This window comes from Sminthopsis crassicaudata, chromosome X, assembly GCF_048593235.1.
Source record: "Sminthopsis crassicaudata isolate SCR6 chromosome X, ASM4859323v1, whole genome shotgun sequence".
NCBI lineage: Eukaryota > Metazoa > Chordata > Mammalia > Dasyuromorphia > Dasyuridae > Sminthopsis > Sminthopsis crassicaudata.
The window spans coordinates 3441064-3461833 of NC_133623.1; the positions used below are offsets into that span (position 1 = coordinate 3441064).

The 20770-nt window shown below is 47.8% G+C and overlaps 1 protein-coding gene across 6 annotated transcripts; it reads right to left on the reverse strand.

The window, feature by feature from the left end:
• Positions 1-2883: 2883 nt before the first annotated feature.
• Positions 2884-9547, reverse strand: SLC7A3 (solute carrier family 7 member 3). 6 transcript variants are annotated; one of them, XM_074278316.1, is made up of 14 exons: positions 9396-9547; positions 8704-8747; positions 7967-8145; positions 6519-6910; positions 6201-6359; positions 5877-6054; positions 5352-5464; positions 4941-5163; positions 4608-4747; positions 4334-4436; positions 3939-4126; positions 3680-3846; positions 3415-3523; positions 2884-3303 (listed from the first exon to the last, which is right to left on the reverse strand). In XM_074278316.1, the coding sequence occupies exons 4-14, from the start codon at positions 6886-6888 to the stop codon at positions 3173-3175; spliced, it is 1881 nt and encodes a 626-aa protein (XP_074134417.1). In that variant the 5' UTR covers positions 6889-6910; positions 7967-8145; positions 8704-8747; positions 9396-9547; the 3' UTR covers positions 2884-3172. The 6 variants fall into 6 exon arrangements, with proteins under 6 accessions (XP_074134417.1, XP_074134418.1, XP_074134421.1 ...); XM_074278317.1 differs by having other exon boundaries at positions 7967-8148; XM_074278320.1 differs by lacking the exon at positions 7967-8145 and having other exon boundaries at positions 9396-9505.
• Between the last annotated feature and the right edge of the window lie 11223 nt (positions 9548-20770).

A 20770-nucleotide genomic window follows, 5' to 3' on the forward strand; every position in this document is an offset into this window, starting at 1 on the left:
GTGTATATCTATATAGTTATATGTTTCATATATCTATATATAAAATATAGTTTTATATATTGAGGGGACACAAGACTGGGAAGATTTAATGAAGGGGGGGACCTGAGGCAAGGCTTGTTATGGGAGCCTGAGGAGAGAGGGTATATCTATATAGTTATATGTTTCATATATATATATATATACACACACACACACACACACACACACACACACACACACACACACACACACACACACATATATTTTTTGAGAGGATGTGGGACTGCGAAACCTGAAGGAAGGGGAAGGCCTGAGTGAAGACTCCATGGCGGGGCCTAAGGGGAGGCTTGGTAGAGGAACCTGAGCAGAAGGGGGTGTATCTATATTGTTATATATTATATCTACATATACATTATATATAAATACAGACACACATGCGGCATGTACACACACACACACACACACATATATACATATATATATATATATATATATATGCATTTTGAAGGGATGTGGGACTGGGAAACCTCAAGGAAGGGGAGGGCCTGAGTGAAGCCTCCATGGTGGGGACTGAGGAGAGTCTCAGTAAGGGAGCCTGAGTGGAGTGGGGTATAACTATATAGTTATATATATAACATATAGTTATATGTCTTATCTATATATCTATATATACATTATATGTATATAGAGAGGGTGGATGAGGGCCTGGGAAGTCTGAAGGAAGGGCAGAGCCTAATGGAAGGCTTAGTAGGGGAGCCTGAAGGGAGAGGGTAACTATATGTTATATTTATATATACATTTTGTGTGTGTGTGTGTGTGTGTGTGTGTGTGTGTGTGTGTATTGAGGGGATGAAGGACCTGGAACCCTGAAGGAAGGGGAGGTTGTGAGGGAAGGCTCTATGGCTGGGCCCCTCACTAGGGGAGCCTGGGGTAAAGGGGTATAGCCATATAATCATATATAGTTATATATTTATTTATTTTGCTGAGGCAATTGGGGTTAAGCGATTTGGGCAGGGTCACACAGCCGGGAAGTGTTGAGTGTCCTTTTTGAACTCAGGTCCTCCTGACTTCAGAAATGGTGCTCTCTCCTCTAAACCACCTAGCTGCTCCATGGCTTGGAAATCTTAGGGTTCCTCTTGCACACGTATGCTACAGCTTTATAAGGATCCCTCACCTCTGAGCATCTGCAACCACAATGTGCAATTGGGATTCTTGGGAGATCTTAGTATTATTAAGCCTTGAGCTGAAGCTGTATGGTACTGACAGGAGACTGATGTTGGAGACGTTTGTGTGCGGGAGCCAAGTGAGAGAATCAAAAGCCCTGACACGTATATAGCACTTGAGGACAGTTTATGAAGCCCTTTAAATCAATCTGATCAAAGCCAGCATTTAGCCCAGCAGCTGACACATAGTCGGTGCTTACTGTGTGCTGGTTGGCTAAGTAGCGACACAGGTCCTGAGAGGTGGGTGTTGTGTACATTTTATAGATAAAATACAGGCCTTAAAAAAATCATGTAACAAGAGGTTAGATTTGTGAGGGTTAAACTTTCCCAGGCTTGAAAAGGGTCAGAGCATGGGTCTTCTCCTCCTTCCACTATGGAGTCAGCTTCTTCTCAACACTCAATTGTGAAAGGGTGCCCGGAAACCAAGGCTGACACTTCATAGAACAAGGACAGTCCTTGGATGAGTCAGTCATGCAGACTGACATGCTAGAACTTCTCTGGGGTAAATAGATCTCACCCCCCCCCCAGGGGAGAAGAACCATATCAGCATTTGAGTGGGTGGGGGGCCACAAGAGCCAAAAAGATCCTGAGAGCCTTTCTATGCCCTGGAGCACCCCCTAACTCAGGATTACAAGATGGGGGGGAGGGGGAAAGACCTGGGGAACTGGTACAGAATGAAGCATTTGGCAATCCCTTGGATTCTGTCTGCAAATAAATTCTGAAGGGAGCTGGGCTGAGCAGGGGGTGCTAGACACCCCTCAAAACATAGAAGGGGAAAGTATAGACAAATTGGGTGTATTGGATGAAACTAGAGAAAAAAAGGGAGAGAAGGGGAGAAAATGAGCAGTTAATTATATAGCACCTACTATGCACCAGGCTTTTTCACTGGATTCTTACAACTCTGTGAAGTAGGGGCTGTTTTTAATCTTTATTTTACAATCAAGAAAACTAGCAAGCAGAGGTCAAGTGACTTGTTAGAATCACATAATAGTAGAATACCATGGTCAAGTCCAGGAGATGAGTCTGAATTTGAACTCCAGTTCTCCTGACACCAGGCCCAGAACTCTATCCACTGCCTCACTACCATATGCTATGCAGGCCATGGATTGTCTGGCTATTCCCTAGCAGAAACTGGTATGGTGATGGGGAAGGAAGACCTAAGCTTTACAGGTAGAGCTAGTGATGAAGAAGTGGTTGGAAAAAAATGGGAGCAACTAAAAGAAATTCGAGTCAGTAGCCTAAATTTGGCTAAAACCTTCCCAACCTTCTCAAGTCCAGGCTGAGAGCTGCCTCTCTTCCAATATGGCCTAAGACCAGGAAAACCTGTTCAGCTGTGCTGGGAAGAGATCCTTGACCAGTGACCCAGCTGGCAGCCAGGACAGCCTTGGAGCAGGGCAGAATGAGGTGAAAGGACTAGAGACCCGTGTCACAAAAGAGCTGTCCTTTCCTCCCTCCCCTTCAAATTGAAAAGGCCCCGAGGACTCAGCCCACCGTGCTTATGTTTGGAGAATAGTCCTCATTCTATTTGCCCTTGGTCTTGAGACATCTAGAACCCCCACAGCAAGTCCCCTATATCTAAGGACAGCCAATTCCCTCCCTAGTTTGGGGAGGGCTGAATTCCAGGGCAGCCTGAGAGGTAAGATGGAAGGGGAGGGGGAGAACTCAGAGAACACACACACAGTTTCTGCTTTCACTGTTTAATTCCAAAAGCTCACCAAGTAGACAAAACAGCAAAAAAAAAAAATCAAGACTAAAAAAAGCAAAAGATCAATACTTCAATCACAATAAATACAGTTCTGTATAACAATCCCCCTCTCCTTCCAGGGACCCAAGAAGAGACATCCCCCGGGCCTCCTGACCCATCTGGCCCAATAGCAGCTACATTCCCTATGATCCAAGATGAGTTGAACAAGAACAAAGACAGAGGCGATCTCCAGTGTTGTACTGCTGGAATCTCCAGGCTGTCGGAGTCAGATAGAAGGAGCACTAGGGCTGATGACATTCCTAGTTTTGGGTGCAATTGGAGGTGGAGGCGGGGGTGCTGGGGCATTCTGCCCCTCCAGACTGTTCCGGATCCCATAGGTGAAGTAGATGGCAAATCCTGGTGGGGGGGAAAAAAGGGGGGTTCTCTCTCCACTAAGAACTCAAAGAGATCTGAGAGGAACATAAAGCAAGCTTGGAGGTCTCCCCTTCCCTCCCTCCATGGACTTACCAAGCATCATCCAGATCCCAAACCGGGCCCAGGTGCCAGCCTTCATTTGCATCATGAGATAAACATTCACAAAGATGCTCAGCAGTGGCAGGAAAGGTACTGCGGGTACCTGAAGGGAAAATGGAATGAGAAATAGGTATGTACCCAGGCCCAATGCTCTCGGGACCACTGAGGGTGCCAGGAAGAAAAGCAAGGTTTGCAACGTGAAAAAGGAACGCCAGTCTTGACGCGCTGTGGCTGGAAGCAGTTGCAAGAAGTCTCTTACCTTGAAATGGAGATGAGACTGGCTCTGAGGCTGCTTCCAAATAATTGCAGTGCTCACGAAGACTAGCACCAGGAGCAGGGCGCTCAGAGTAACCCAGGTAAGCTTTCCAGCCAACAGCTCCTCTGACCAGTGGGCCAACACCACGCACAGGACTGTAATCACCACAGCTATAGGGTGAAGCAAGGAGAAGAAATCAGACTGAAGCAGGGAGCCGTCATCTGGGCCTCTGTCTCCCGGGGATCGCCACTCCATGGCTCACCAAGAATCGAGACAGCCGCATAGACGATATGGCCAGAGAGCTGGGTGGGTGTAGAGTGGGATGGGCAGAGGAGTCTCCGAAAGGTCAGGCTTTCATTCTCAGACTCTGGTTCCTCCTTATCCTCTTGTGGCCACTGCATTTCCACAGCCTGATCCACCTTTGGCTGCACTAGTTCATCAGGCTGGTACCTGGAGGGAGGAAGAAGCCTGTTCCAGCTCCCATCTACTCTGCTCTCTCCACTCTTTGGGATTTCCTCTCTCCCACTCCCCATCCCCCTTCCCCAACCTCCACCTCGCCAAGCCTTGGCTTGGGGCCCTGATGGCATTTGGAAGAACACAAAGTTTCTTCTTGGTGAGCCAGGAGAACAAGACCCCCCAGTGGGGGAGGAGGCCCACCTGAGGATGAGAACACACACGGCCACCAGGGAGTAGGCGAGCAGCGTCCCGATTGACATGAGGTCCACAAGGTCGGAGAGCTCAAAAAGAAAGGCCATCAGGGCTGGGGGGGAAGGAGGAAGAAAGCCTTGAAGCATCGGCATTATTCCCCCAACTATGGGGGTGGAAGGCATCAGCATCCGAAGGGTTTGGGAGGCAGGTTCAGAATGGGGAGGGAAGACTTTGAGGGGCAAGAATAGGAGGGAAGGGGAAGAAGGAAAGAAGGGACTTTCACCTGCGATGATGCCCGAGGCGATGGTGGCCACTAGTGGGGTATGTGTTCGGGAGTGCACTCGTGCAAAAGCCCGAAACAGAAGGCCATCTTCTGCCATGGCATAGATCACTCGAGGCATGGGGAACATGGAGCCCAGGAGGCTGATGGGAAAATATGAGAGTTGGGGGGTGAGGGCATCATAAGGACCTAGAAGGAACCTATGAATAAAGAACTGGAATGTCCCTGCCAAGTGTTTCTCTAGGCTAGGGCTCTCTTGTAGGTCTACAAGGGCTCTGTCTAGCTATGTTCTTCCCAAGTCTCTGACTGATAGAAAGTACCAGTTCCAACACTGACCTGGTGGAGAGAGCACAAAGGGATCCAACTGCCACAAGGTATCGGGCAGGGGCCCATCCCACAAAATGAAAGGCCTCTGGCAAGGGGCTCTCGGGTCGCAGCAGGTAATATGGCATCATGAGAGTAAGAGCAGAAGAAACACCAAAATAGGCCACGAAGCAGACCAACAGAGAGACCACGATGCCCACGGGAATGGAACGCTGAGGATCCTTTGCCTCCTCCCCTGGGTGGGGGAGAATCAGAAGTTCCAGAGTCAGGAAGAAATTGCCTTTCCCCTAATCTTGATAGAAGCTTAAATAAGAGCCTTAAATAAACTTAAATGAGAAGCTTAAATAAAGACCCTTCCACCTTCCCACTCCATCCAACATCAATAAAAGCTCCTCCCAGGCCCCAGACAGTAGAGAATGTTACCAGTGGTGGCGATGCAGTCAAAACCAACAAATGCATAGAAGCAGGTGGCTGCCCCACGGAGGATGCCTCCTACACCAAAAGGCACGAAGCCCCCAGAGCCCAAACTTCCGATGCTGAAGTAGAAAAGGGGTCACAAAGGTGAATGGATCAAGGGGAAGCACAAGACTCCCCTCTAGCACCCCACCACCTCAGTTCCTGGTAGTTCAGCCAAATCTGCTGGCTAATGGATGATTCTAATATGGCAGCACAATCCTGACTCTCTTCAGTCTTATCCACTCACCATTATCAGTTCTGAAAGCTTGTGCCAGACAGTGATGGAGAAAAGATGAGGAGGAGGAGAACAAGGAAGAGGACCACCCATAACTGCTAACATTAGCTCGCTTGAGTTTCTCCCCAACCTAGGAACAACCCCTAATCCATCAGCCAGAGGATCTGAAGCCAGCAGGTTTCTCCAAGGCCAGTGCTCTTCCCACTAGGCCTTGCTGTTCCCCCTCAAGGTGCCCACCTTAGCCCAGAGCTGCTCACCTGCGATTGCCGTTAGGGGTAGAAGCATCCTCTTGATAGTCTTTCTCTGTGAGCTGCCAGTTGTGGATGTCGCCCTTGATGAAACCAGCAACAATGATGAAGCCCAGAACCACCAGGTTCACACCTGTGAACACCTTGGTCACCAAAGCTGACTCACTGGCTCCCAGTGCCAGTAACCCTATGAGAAAAGGGGGGAGGGGGAGAAATGGAATAATTGAAGACCCAGAGAAACTGCAAATCAGCTCAGTCTTCAGACTTGTCCCCCCCAAGGGCCATCCCCTCCCTGACTTTTTGTATGTCCACCCCTCTTCCCCCGCTCCTCACCAGTGAGCAGCAGCACAAGGCCAAGAGCAAAGAAGTCTGGGTACTCTGCTAAGATCCGTGGCACATGCAGAGAGATGCTACCCCGGAGGGTCAGTGAGATGTGGTTCCCAATCAGGTTGTCAAAAGCAGAGCTCCAGGCCCTGGCCACACTGGCGGTACCTGTGTGTGTGTGGGGGGGGGGGAATAAAGGTCAGGAGGATGGCCCGCTGGTGTGACTCCCTGAACACTTTCTCCCCTAACTCCCTCTTGCTACCCAGCTTCTCCTCCCACAAAGCCCAGGCAGGCCTCGATTCCCCTCCAGACTCTCTCCCAACTCACCGATGACATAGGAGAGGATGAGGTTCCAGCCAGTGGTGAAGGCCCACAGCTCCCCGACAGCCACATAACTGTAAAGATAAGCTGATCCAGCCCGAGGGACCCGGGCCCCAAACTCAGCATAGCAGAGCCCAGCCAGCACAGAGGCCATGGCGGCCACCAGAAAGCAGATGACGATGGCCGGCCCGGCCTTCTCCTTAGCCACCTCACCGGCCAGCACGTAGACCCCTGCGCCTAAGGTGCTGCCCACGCCCAGAGCCACCAGATCCAGGGTGCTCAGGCAGCGGGCAAAGCGGCTCTCCCCCAAGCCCGGCTCCAGCACCCTTCTCCGGATAAGCATCTTCCCAAAGCGGCTCAAGGCCCGGCCAAGCATCTTCCCTCGAGGTGTCTGAGATCTGGTCGAAGAAGAGGATAGAACAGAGAGAAGTGGGCCCATGGAAGGCTCGAGGATGGGGCTGCCAATTTTGCTTCACAAAGGAACCAGTGGCCAGGGCTAAGGCCAGGGCTAGCCCCAGAACATCCACCCCTAGGTGGAAGAGAATTCTCCCCCCTCCCTCTCAGCCCCCCTCCCCCTTTTAGGGAAGGAAAAAACTACAGAGCCTCGCTGGGCCAGGAGCAGAACTGCCTCGACACTTCCAGCCCCAGGCTCCCTCCACACCAGCAGCTGAGGACCTGGAAATCTTCCCCCTCCCTGGGCTTCCCTCCCCTCCCCTGGCTTCCCTCCCCTCCCCTCCCCTCCCCTTTCAGCTATAACTTAGCAGGTCTCCGCTGGAAACTCCAGGAGGAAAGGAGACTCCCTCTCCCTCCCCTGGAGGTAGGGAGCCGCTTCAAGGGCCCAGGGGAGTCAGTGAGGCCCGAGGAGAGCTTCCTGTGTCCCCCGGGGCACCACCATCGCTTGGATTCTCACCTTCGTCTGGGTAGATGGCTTCTCCTGATCCAATCCTACCCGGATCCCAGTAGCCAGCACCCCAGCCTCCCAGGGCTCTCCTTCCACCTTTAGGGCAAGATGCTAGCTCCCAGCCCCTCCCCACACCCGCAGGGGGGCACGTTGGGCGTGGCCCCAAACTGAGTGGAAGGGGAAGGGAAGATGAGAGCCGAGCCGGCCCCTCCTCCCCATCTCCAGACCGGCCAGGAGTTGCCAAGCCCTCGAGATGTGGAGATGGTCCATTCCTAGTCCCCTCCCCCCCTCCCCCAGCCACCTGCCTCAGTATCTGCCCATGCTGGAAGGGAGGGGGGATGGGGGGGCTTCTTGGCCACTGAGCCTCACGACCCGGTCGAACGAAGCCCGTGCTGCCCCAGGCAGGGGCGAGCAAAGGGAGTGGGGGTTCGAGCCGGCCAGCAACAGGTCCTGGGCCGGGAGATGCAGGGGCACCGCGTGTCGGGGCTGCGGAGGCAGGCTGGGAAGGGGAGGCCGGGGCAGCCCACCCGAGCGCCCCTCCCGACGCACTCACCCAAGAGCCTCGGGGGGGGGGGGGAACGCACTCTCGCTGGGAGGGGACGAGGCTGGCCCGCTCACTCGGTGGCCGGGGAGGACCGGCTCGGGATGAGTTGGCTCGGCTCGCTTCAGGTGCTCCCTGCTCCCGGGGATGCCGGAGGCTCCGGGATGCTGCCGCTCGCCGCTTCGGACCAGCTGCTGGGGTCAGAGCGCGCCAAGTGCCCCTTTATATAGGGCCGGGGGGCGGGGCCGGCCGCGTCATGGGATTCCCCCCCCCTCCCCTCCCCAGCCCGGCCCGGCCCGGCCCCAGCCCCCAGGCTAGCCAAACCTGCTGCGTTCCTTGCGGAGGAGACCGAGGGGGCAGGGGCTGGGGCTGAAGCTGGAGGCGGCTGCCCACTCTCCAAGGCCAGCCGGCTGGCTGGGCCGAGCTTGGGGGTGGGGGGGCGGGGGGGGGGCGCGCTGGCGGCGGTACACAGCCTTCCGCCGTTTCGTCACTGTCTAGTTCGCGGAGCCGGGGAGGTTCCCGGTGGTTCTAGGACACGGGGGGCTGCCCCCGCGCCCCACGGGGCACGCTAGGCCTGGCCGGTCCCTCCCCCGGCCAGAAACGCAGCCCCCAGTGAAAGAGACGCCCCCCCCGCCCCCGCCCCCACCACCACGCGGCTACATCACATCCCCGGGGAGCGTCGTCCCCAGCCCTTTCCAGCGCCCAGACCACCGGGTGCAACGGCAGGGGCGCGAACGACTTGAACTCACCGGCTCGGAGTTCGAATCCCAACACCCCGGGCTAGACGAGTTGTCTGTAGGGACAGGGGAGCAAATCACGCATCCTTTTAGGGCCTCGGTTCCACGAGGGGCGGGGGCTGGAGCTGAAGCTTTCGGGTCCCCGACCCTCCCCTCGGTCGTCATTGGCCTTCAGCCCCCGGCCCTCTCTCCACCCAGCCTTCGCGAGTGCCCCCACTATGGGAGAGGGCCTAAGTGGAGCTAATTGCCGAGGGAGACTTTCGGGGACTCCCTGGAGATGACTTTCTCCCATAAACATTTCCCGTCCTCCCCCTGCAAATCACTTCGTCCAGTCCCGCAGCCACTTCAAAGCAGGGACAGTAATGGAAGGGCGAGGCCACAGGGGCGGCTCTGTCTGGAGCCCCCGGGAAGACCTGCCTCCACTTCCCCACTCCGTCCTGCAGTGGATCGGGGCAGACCCCTTCGGGTGGGCGGCTGGGGCTCAGTTTCGGCTCGGACTTCCCTCCTTCCCTCCCTTCCCGTTGGGAATCTGGGGGCCGGGATCCCAGCCAGAGAGCCGGGGAGTACCGCAGGCCTGCCTCCGTTTCCCCGAGAGGAAGAGAGTCGGGGGTGCGGAGGCCTGGCGCGGCTCCCCGGCGTCTCCCTCCGGCCCTCAGCCCCCGAGCTCTTCCGGCCCCAAGTCCTTCCTGGGGGCATTCATTTACCTGGGATTTCTCAGTCTGCGAATGGAAACCCCTTGAAGGCAAGGCCAAGTTTCCCGTGGTCCCCTGGGATCCCTGTCGGCGCCCAGCCTAGCACGCACGCGCCCACGCGGAGAGCGCTCCCCTCTGCTCGTGCACAGATCTGGGCTGTCTGTGCTACAGGGAATTCCACACTCTCTTCCCTAAACAGCTCGGCCGCGTGGGACTCCACCGTTTTAAAAAGCTGCGGGGGGGGCGGGGGGGGGGGAAGCTCCGCCGCCCCTGCTGCGAGGGCCTCTCTGGCCTCACGGTGCCTTATTTTCCCTCACTTGACCCGAGGGAGCTGGGAGCTTGGCCGGCTAAGGCTCTTCGCACCGGCCATGCGAGGTCCTCAACTTTGAACTTCGGTTTGACCGCCCGGAGCCCACTCAAAGGTTACGTGGTGGGATTCGGGCCACCTCTCGGGCCAGTCTATCGCTCGAGCAGATCTTATCTGGAAGAGCCTCCTACCTGGTTTGTCCGGTCCCACCCATTCGACCCTAGGTCAACAGAATGTTTTCCCCAGATTCCATTTTAATTTCTAGTCCCAGCATTCCAGACTCCGGGCCAACTGCCCTCCCCCTCCCTCCGATCATCCCCACCCCCAAGACTTCCTCGATTACACTCTGGAAGGCCTCCCTGCCCCTTCTCTCCTCCTAGCCTGGCCCATTTTTGTCTCCACCATCACACATCATTTCATTTCCATCCACTTCCACAAACATCCTTAGGAGGGGTCGGCTCCGTGCTAGGCCCTTTCGTTGGGCTCCGGTGAAAGAAAGGTGAGCTAGCACCCAGTCCCAGCCCTGGGCTTTATAAAAGGGAGTTAAGACTAGTATTCCCCAGAAAGTGGAGGCACAAAGTAAGTGATCGATTTAGTTTCCAAAGCAGCTAAGTATCCAGAGCCCAGGGCTCGGCCTTCCAGAATCTCAAAAGTGTCCGGAAGCTGAGAGCTCAGTGTCTAATGGGGAGATAAGACACAGGCTGTTAACTGCAATATCCAATTATCTGATAAATACATGAATAAACTGTCGATTCAGATCAAAGACTAGGTCTTGGGGAAAAAAAAAAGGCTACTGCTGGGCAAGTTTCCCCTAGGAAGTAGCATTTGAGTCAGTTTGTTTGTTTAGCATTTCATATTGGATGAAATCAGTGTCATTGTTACTTTTATTTTTTTCTGTTCCTGAATGTTTTCAAATAAGTGAAAAAGTAGTTTTCAACATTCATTTCTGTAAGACTTTGTGTTCCAAATTTGTCTCCCTCCCTCACCTCCTCCCTGCCCAAGACAGCAAGCGATCTGATATAGATTAAATATCTGCAATCTTGTAAAACATATTTCCATGTTGTTCAAGAACAATCAGAACAAAATGGGGGTGGGGGGGAGGGGGAAGAAACCATGAGAGAGGAAAAAACAATCCACAAATAAGAAGGGGAATATCCTCTGCTTTGATCCCCATTCAGTCTCCACAGTTCTCTCTCTGGATGTAGAGGTCATTTTCCAGCCCAAATCTAGTGGAATTGGCTCGAATCACCTCATTGGAAAGAGCCACGTCCATCAGACTTGGTCATCACAGAATCTTGTTACTGTGTTCAATGTTTTCATTGAGTCAGCTTTAACGTGTAGTGCTAAAGCAGGTAGAGAGGGGAGGGATGAAACATTCTAGGCATAAAACACAGCCTAAAGAAAAGACTTGGAAAAGAATAATACCATAAGACATGTTTTCTCTCGGTTTTAGAGGCAGCTTGTGGCAAAGTGGATAAAGCACTGGGGTTTGGAACTAGGAAGATCAGAAACACTTCCTAGCTGTGTGACCCTGAGTAAATAAATCAGTTAACTTTTGCCTCATTTTGCTCAATTATCAAATGGGGGTGATGGCACCTACCTTGAAGGGTTTGTGGTGAGAATCGGATATTTGTTGAAAAGCACTTAGTAGAGTGCTTGGCACACAGTAGGAACTATATTAATGGTAACTATTATTAGCATTTCCCAAGTCACAGAGGGATTGGGAAGTCAGGAAGATCTGTTAATTCGTACAAGCTGGGTCACTCCTTTTCTCCTACCTTGGGAAGAAATCCCCAAGCAGCCCAGTTGGGGTCCCTCCCCACGATTTCTCCTTTTTTCCTTAGCTCTTTCTAGGCAAGCAGCCTCTCTCCCCTCTATTCCCTTTACAATCAGCGAGGATTTTTGGCCATGGAGAGGTTTGAAGTGCTAGTGGAAAAGGCAGCCAGCTGGAAAGGTCCTTTAGGCACTTGGAGTTGCTGGAGTAGAGCTCTGGAGAGCTGGCGAAGCTAGAGGTGATGATTTGGGAATCATTTGCATCACTATGGAAAGGACTGAGATTATCAATGGAAAGAATGCAGAGAAAAGAAAAGCAGGGACAAAAGCCGGGGAAATATCCATCTTAATGGGTCAGGAAGAGGATGTGAAAGAGATGGACAAGGTGAAGGGAAAGGAGGAGAATCCGAGCTGAGTGTTCCCTGGGAAGCCAAAGGAGGACTGTGGGAGGGGGTGATGCTGTGGGAGGGGGTGATCCAGACTAGTTAAAGCAGCAGAAATAGAAAAGGATGAGGATTGAAGACTACTGTGGGAATTTGGACACACAATCTTCTTGAAGTTGAATTTGTAGAACATTGTGGGGTAAAATCTATGCCCAGTTGTACAAAACTGACAACAGTTTTTTTTTTTCTTTTTTTCTTTTCCCTTTTGTTTGTCATTAAAAGGAGAGAGAGAGAGAGATGAAGTAATAGCTGGATGGGGCAGAAGGACAAAAAAGCCCTTTTTTTTTTTTTTTTTAAACATTGGGGAGACCTCTATATATCTGGAGACAGATAGGAAGGAGCCAGTGCCGAGGAAGAGATTAAAACAAAATAAAAGTGATCTAACTGATGGGGCAAAGTCCTGGAAGAGGCAGAAAGTGATGAAATAGAGGGCTCAAGCAGAAGGATTCCCTTTTGATGGGATATCCCATCCTGGGAACTAGAGGGAAGGAGGAATGAATGGGGACTGATACAATCTGAGGAAGTAATGAGAGATGAGCAAGTTCATGTGAGATTTTCTCAATGAAGGGTAAGTCAGCTTTAGGGCTAAAGGATGGAGTTGGGGGCTAAAGAAAAGGGCAATTGTGGGGAATGAGATAGGAAATGGATAAGAGCAGGAGGACTTGCAAGTGGCAGCAGGGGTCTGGCTGAGATTAGGCACCATAAATATGTAGTAGGCAAAATAAATTGTACTTCCTGTTTCTTCCTGCAACATCTAGCTGTCCTGAAGCAGAAGCAGTGAAATCAGATCATGGAATTACCCAGGGATGAAGATTTTCGGGTTACAATCAAAGTAAGAGGCAGAGGTATGAAGGCCGAAAGTAAGAATAAAGAAAACGAAAGTGAAAGTGAAAGTAGGAAAGATGGGCGTCAGTCCATTAGCACTTATTAAGCACCTACTAAGTACTAAGCATAGTATTAAGCAAAGCAGGCTGCAAGCAAGAAGGAAGGAAGGAAGAGAGAAAAAATATAGAGAAAGAATGAAAAGCAAAGACAAGATCCCTAAATTGTTGCCTTCAAGGAGCTCACGGTCTACCAAGCTAGACAACATGCAAATCAACAGTTATATATATGGGATAAATTGGAGGTTGTCTCAGAAAGAAGGAGCTAATGGTAAGGAGCCCTAGGAAAGGCTCCTTGTACATGGTAGGACTTCAGCTAAGCCTTGAAGGAAGCCAGAAAACCCAGGAGGTAGGGATAAGAGGGGAAATGGATGCCTCCAGGCATGGAGGACAGCCAGAGAAAATTCTGAAAAACCCAGGAGATTGTGGTCAGAGTATAATCTAAGAGTTCCAAATCTTGGAAGTAGTGCAATTCCAAGAGATAATGAGGTCTAAACCCTACCATCCCTTGCCCTTCTAACCTCCTACCATTTCTGGGCTATGAATCTTCATTCCTAGGGAACCCCTAGCATCTGATTTTTCTCTTACTGCTCCACCACTGGCGGCCCAGATGGTGAGACATCTGGAGAAGGTTAAGAAATCCAGTTGATTTCATCCAGTGAAATCCGCTGGCTTGGGGCTGAGGTGGGGTACAGAGATTGAGAGAATCCTGTTTCTAGGCTGTTAGAGAGCTCATTAAAATGAATAATTAAGTCCCTGGAGATGATGTCAGGGGAGGACTAGTAGGGGAAGACTGTGGGCTGGTCTCTGAAGATAGCTAGCTGAGAGAAAGTCCTGGGAGTTGGTAGATAGCAGAGACAAGAATGGGGAGAGCAACATGAATGGGGTACAAGAGAGGCCATTAAGAAACAAAAAAGTGGACTTTATTAGAGGCTTTAAGAGTTTGGTATACACGATTTAATTTGAAGAATGGTGATAGAGAAATGTCCTGGAAGAGGCAATAGGGAGCAAGGAGGATGTCTCCCCTCCTTCTGGCCCAGGGAGTCAGGGAGTGTGGGAGGACTTACTTCCAGTAAAGAACATTATAAGGGATGTGATTTCTGTGCCAGGGAGGGCATTGGATGAGCCTTAGTTGAAAAGCTGGAAGATGAAAGGGAATCTGAAAATGTAAAGACAGCATGGGGGGGGGGAGAGCTGGGCAAATTGTTGGGATGAGTTTTAGGGGGCATCGAAATTTTAAAAAAAAATTCCCATGCCTGGGAAATGGGCACATCTGGAGGGGAATTGGTGTGGCCGGGCCTGCAGTTACTCTGGACCTGATTCTGACCAAAAAGAAGGAGCTGCCCACTGAAGGAAAACTGTGGCAGATGACCACTGTGTCTTAGACTTTGTGAGAGAGATGGAGGATAATAGTGTAATGGCTAAAAGTTCAGATAAATTAAAAGATAGTCACAGAACACCCTCAATGATCTGGAGGTCCAAGGTCTGGATGAACTTCACCTTCATTATCATTAGTGTCAGAGCAAACATTTATAAGAGCCCTTACTGTGAGTGCTGGGCCCTTTACCATTATTATCTCATTTAATCCTCACTACAGCCCCATGGGGGATAGGAATAGGTGACATTATTATCTCCATTTTACCAGTGGGTAAATTACAGGTGGTGAAGTCACTTGACTTCACATAGCTAGCGTCTGAGGCAGAATTGGAACTCAGGTTTCCCAACTCCAGGTCCGTGTTCAGAAAGAATGGGTCAATGTAACGGTGATCATTGAAAGAGAATGGAGGTACAAGCACTGGCCCAATTTTCCAAAATATCAGGAAGTTCATGATATAAACTAGGGACCAATGAAACGAACTTCAGTTCCTGGAAAAAAAGAGAATCAGTGATTCCCCAAGAACCAGTCTAGCTTCAGCATCAATGAGACAGACCACACTAACCTCACTATGTTTTCTTTTTTTTATTATTATTGAAAACAAAGTCACTTTATTATAAAATTTTGACAGTATATGTGCATGAGTAATTTTTTTTATAACATTATCCCTTGTAATCATTTTTCCAAATTATCCCCTCCCTCCCTCCCTCAATTCCCTCCCCTAGATGACAGGCAATCCCATACATTTTACATGTGTTACAGTATAACCTAGATATAATATATGTGTGTAAATCCCATTTTCTTGTTGCACATTAAGGTATAAGTAACCTGGGTAGACAGACAGTAGTGCACACAGTTTACATTCACTTCCCAGTGTTCCTTCTCTGGGTGTAGCTGTTTCTGTCCATCATTGATCAACTGGAAGATCTCACTATGTTTTCAGCAGAGTGATTGGACTGGTAGATCAGGAAAATGCAACAGAGATGGTAAACCTCGAGAGATAGCAAAGCGTACCCCAAGCTATCACACTAGCTATTGTACGACTGTGAAACCTGGACAGTCTGCCAGTACTATGTCAGAAAACGGAATCGTTTCCATTTGAATTGTCTTAGGAAGATTTTTGAGATCCCCTGGCAAAATAAGGTACCAGACACTGAGGGCCTTTCTCAAGCTCAACTGCCCAAGCATTTAAAGTCTACCATAGAGAACCCAACTCCATGGCTGGCAACATGGCTTGAATGCCAAGGACACACACTCTCTCTCTCTCTCTCTTGTTTTTTGTTTGTTTGTTTGTTTGTTTTTTTGTTTTGTTTTGTTTTTTACAAACATTTTACTTACAAGATACATGCATGGGTAATTTTTCAGCATTGACAATTGCCAAACCTTTTGTTCCAACTTTTCCCCTCCTTTCCCCCACCCCTTCCCCCAGATGGCAGGTTGACCAATACATGTTAAAAATGTTAAAGTATAAATTAAATACAATATAGGTATACATGTCCATATGGTTATTTTACTGTACAAAAAGAGTCAGACTTTGAAATAGTGTACAATTAGCCCCTGAAGGAAATCCAAAATGCAGGGGGACAAAAATAGAGGGATTGGGAATTCTATGCAGGGGTTCACACTCATCTCCCAGAGTTCTTTCCCTGGGTGTAGCTGGTTCAGTTCATTACTGCTCTATTGGAACTGATTTGGTTCATCTCATTGTTGGAGAGGGCCACGCCCATCAGAATTGATCATCATATAGTATTGTTGTTGAAGTATATATTGATCTCTTGGTTCTGCTCATTTCACTCAGCATCAGTTCATGTGAGTCTCTCCAGGCCTTGCTGAAATCCTCCTGCTGGTCATTTCTTACAGAACAATACTATTCCATAACATTCAGATACCACAATTTATTCAGTCATTCTCCAATGATGGGCATCCACTCAGACAAGGACACTCTCAAGGTCTCTCAACTTTAAAATTGATTCTGTGACATGGGATATACTGGTCCAGCATGGCAAGCCTGAGCCAAAGAAGGTACTGTTTTCTATTAGCAGAGCAGAATAGGAGTAGCTCAAAAGAAATGGGAAATGCACATATTTAGAGAAGCCACCCCAAATGTTTGTAGGCACTATTTGTGTCCGGCTTGCGTTCTAGGCTTATATTGTCTGATCAGCCACAGTCTGATCTCTATCACAGGGATGACATTTTGATCTTCTGAGAATGAAGAACAACAACAAAACAACTAGCAAACAAGATGGACAGACATAGTCTAGAGATGGGTACTCTTAGGTGGAGCCAGAATGGAGTGAGTTACTGGAGCCAAAGAGTAGCTGATAAGGGCTCAGTATTAACTTGGAGGGAGGCCTCTAGTGAAATGGTCCAGAGATATGGTTTGGCTCTGTGCTGTTCGACTCCATTTAGGTTTCAGGTGACTCATCTGCAAATACAAAGGACTCATCCCCTAGCCTTTAGAGTCGAGACACCATTTCCCTCTCCCATGGGCTTTCCCCAAGGACCTATACAATCCTTTAAACTTAGATTCTTTTTTTCCTGGGCGGGCCCCTCAACAAGGAGAAAGAACAGGGGGCATTCATTTCTGTAGAGACCTCCTGACTTATAACATTACCCTCCTGCAAGAAGAAAAAAACAGGGATGTCATCTAGTATCTCCTCAGAGTCAAGCCCAAAGAACTCAGTTCACATGACTCACAGTACCAGCAAAAGATAGGAAGTTTGCTCCTCCACATCATCCCTCCCTCCCTTTTGAGCCTTCTTTTTTTCTTCTGTACTTAGGTCTCCCTTCTACCCCTCAATAGGGCCGTGTTTCCAACTAAAACCAGTGTCCCCTCTCCATAAACAAAGGCAGAGATACAAATACAGCATAAGCAATGAAGTACAGACCAATGGTTAGAGAAAATTCCCTCAGAATTGCCCGCAATGGGTCAGACTCTCTATTGAGTGCCAGAGATTTTGTAGGCTCTAGAAATACAAAATAAACCTAGTTTCTACTTAACCAGGACATCATGTAAAGAACATGATGGTCCTGACAAGATCAACCTCAAAAGGTAAAAATGAAACCAAATACTCTTGCTTATCCTTAACAACTCATCACTTTCTTACCAACTATGAATCTATCTCTTTTCTAAAGTTTTTATAATTTCTGACTGTACCATCATTATCGATTCATTTATCTACATTTATTCCTATCTTTTGGGAAAGTCTGTCCGTTCTCTCAAACCTCCTCCAAGCATGGCCTTGTGCTTAAGAAAATAAACATATTTGTTAATGTTCACATTCACAATAACTAATCATCTAATTTTGGTTATTTTTCCAGGATTTGATATCTCACCCTCAGATACCTTGTGAAACAATTCCTTGATGTCCTCAAAACTGTGTATCAACTCCAACATGGATCTTCTCAGTGTAGATCTGATCTAACCCGATTGCTTCCGTCATACTTATTTTCTTCAATGCCGTTTCTACTTCCTCGATCAACAATTAATCAAAGGCTGGGTTTGGAGTCCATTTGCGATGGCCCCCTTGTCACTGATACATTAGAGTTTATTCTAAAAATCTTAACATTTCTCAATGTTGCTCTCCTAGTCTCATCCTTAACCATCTCCAGAATGGTCTAGTTTTACCGGATCTCTCACTAGCCTTTACAAGATAATTCTTCCTATGATTTGTCACAATTGTCTTCTGTCAGATTTTACCCAAAATTTGTATTCTGGCCCAGTGTTGCCCCTAGCTAACAGAATCTCTCATTTCTACATCCTTTTGTCCTCCTCAATGTGGTGCTTGATTTACATTTTTTTTTCATTTTGAATCTAATTAACATCAAATAAAATTAGGATTTCTCTATGTGAAGTTAAAAAAAAAAGAAACTCATCCAGAAAACTGTATCTCTTCACTTACTTGGTCTCCAACCATTTACTAAGCCTTTATCCTGAGTTGGGGACCATGCCAAGTGCTGGAGATGCAGAGTAAGGTAAATGCAAAAATGTTTGTAGTAGCCATTTTGGCTACCCTCAGGGAACATCCATTCTGATGGGAGGGACAACATGTAACATGGAGGTACATGCAAGCTCTATATGTAATAAATGAAAGGTTCCTGGAACGAGAAGGCAGTAGCAGCTGAGAGACCTGGAAATGACTTCTGCAGAACATGGGATATGAACTGTCTTGAATTAGGGGAACCTGAGAGGGGGAGTGAGGGCAGAACACTCTAGCTGTAGGGGGCAGAAATGGAAGATGGAGCATTATGGTCAAGGAACCACCATTAAGCCGGTATCAATGAATCATAGGGAGCTAGAAGAGAAGAAAGAGGAGAAAGAGGAAAATATTATGAAAGAACTAGATCCTGAAGAGCTTTGAAGGCCAAAAAGAGGGATCCACTAGAACTCACTGAGCCATGAAGGAAAGGGGAAGTTGGGGGTGTTGACATGGTCGCACCTATGCCATCTGCACCCAGAGAGAGGACTGTGGGAACTGAGTGGTGATCACAACGCAGCATTTTCACTTCTTTTATTGTTGTTTGCTTGCATTTTGTTTTCTTTCTCATTTCTTTTCTTTTTGATTTGATTTTTCTTGTGCAACAAGAGAATTGTATAAATATGTATATATATATATATATATATATATATATATATATATATATATCGGGTTTAACATATACTTTAACTTGTTTAACATATATTGGATTAACTTGTCATCTAGTACTTGCCTTACATTGGAGGGGGTAAGGGGAAAGGAAGGGAAATTTGGAACACAAGGTTTTGCAAGAGTCAATGTTGAAAAATTATCCATGCATATTTTTTGAAAATAAAAAGCTTTAATAAAAAAACAATAATTCATAAACCATCACTTATTCAGCCATTCCTCAATCGATGGGCATCCATTCAATTTCCAGTTCTTTCCCACTTCCAAAATAGCTGCTACAAACATTTTTGCACACATGGATCCTTTCCCTCTTTTATGACCTCTTTGGGATACAGATCCAGTAGAGACATTGCTTGATCAAAGTGAATGCAGTTTGATAGCCCTTTGAGCATGGTTCCAGATTGCTCTCCAGAATGGTTGAATCAGTTCACAATTCCAGTAACAATGCATTTCCCACACTCCAACATTTATCATTCTCTTTTCCTGTCATCTTAGCCAATCTGAGAGGTACAAAGTGGTACCTCAGAGTTGTCTTAATTAGCATAAATCAATAGTGATTTAGAGCATTTTTTTCATATGACTAGAAATGGCTTGCATTTCTTCATCTGAAAATTGTCTGTTCATATCCTTTGACTATTTATCAATTAGAGAATGACTTGTATTCCTATAAATTTGAGACCATTCTCTATTTATTTTAAAAATGAGGACTTTTTTTTTTTTTTTAAATAACTCAATCACTACTGCCCTCTGTAATGTCCGGGCTAACTGTCTGAAGTCTGAGATAGAGCTGGAGCACACTCTCACTTGACTCTCTCGAGTCTGCTTATTTCAAGTCCTCTCAGCCCTTATATACTTTAGTACAATTACATTACTACAGCACATTGAGATGTGTCAACTGTAGAACCATTATATCACCATACTAAGTATATGTAAACTAGAGAACCATTATCTCATCATTCACACTGAGTAAACACCCTGTTGTAAGTATCCTTGTTTCAAGTATACTTTTCCAGAGTTCCGGCCCTTTACAGCCCTCCAAATTAAAAAACAAAAACCAAACCATTATAACACATATGCACAATCAAGCAAAATAAAACCATCTATTAGTCAAGTCCAAAAATGTACCATATATCTCTTGAGTTCATGATTTCTCGTCAGGAAGTGAATAGGATGATTCCTGCACGTTGGGAATTGCAGTTGGTCATGACATGACATTGACTAGAGTTCTTAAGTCTTTCAAAGTCATTTTATCTTGACAATGATCTTATTGTATTTGAATTGTTCTCCTAGATCCACCTATGTCAGTTCATATAAAATAAGTCTCCTCAGGTTTCGGTGAAACCATCCCTTTTGCCATTTGTATTGTTCATACACCATACTTTGTTCAGCCATTCCACAACCAATAGGCTCCTCCTTAAGTTTAGGGTTTTTTTTTCCACAACAAAACGAGTAACTGGAACTAGATGTCCTTTTTAAACTCTTTTGTTGATCTTTTTGGGGGTAGCGGCCTAGTAGTGGTTTTCTCAGGTCAAAGGGTAGGCACTGTTTGGTGTTCTTGGGGACAGAGTTCCAAACTGTTTTCTAGAATATTGAAACCAATCCACAGCTTCACCAATAGTGTGCTTTGCTGCTGCACCTGTTTTCTCCCAGTCCCTCCACCAATGACGTATGAATTGCATATTGGAAAATGGTTATAGTCTGGGTTGATGTATGCTTTAAAATTTATTTTTCCTTTATTTATTTGCAGCGAACATTTGGTTAAACAGGTCAGGTTGGAGGTGCCTCAACTGCAGACCATAACTTCTCATTTTTAGCCTTTCTTCTTGGGTCTCGATATTGATCTTTACTTTAACAAGCTGACGTTCTGATTGCACAAAGACAGCTGATTCAGAAATTACTCCCATAATGCTCCCAAGTCATTTCCTTCAGAATAGCACTGATTTTATTCCTTGTGACATTTTG

What these genes read in the sequence shown, in the direction of transcription:
- SLC7A3 (XM_074278316.1), bottom strand. Translation starts at nt 6,888, where the DNA reads ATGCTTGGCCGGGCCTTGAGCCGCTTTGGGAAGATGCTTATCCGGAGA. An exon ending in CTTTGTGCTCTCTCCACCAG is followed by an intron (nt 4,748 to 4,940) that starts GTCAGTGTTGGA and finishes TTTTCCCATCAG; the next exon opens with CCTCCTGGGCTCCATGTTCC. An exon ending in AGTCTCATCTCCATTTCAAG is followed by an intron (nt 3,524 to 3,679) that starts GTAAGAGACTTC and finishes TTTTCCCTTCAG; the next exon opens with GTACCCGCAGTACCTTTCCT.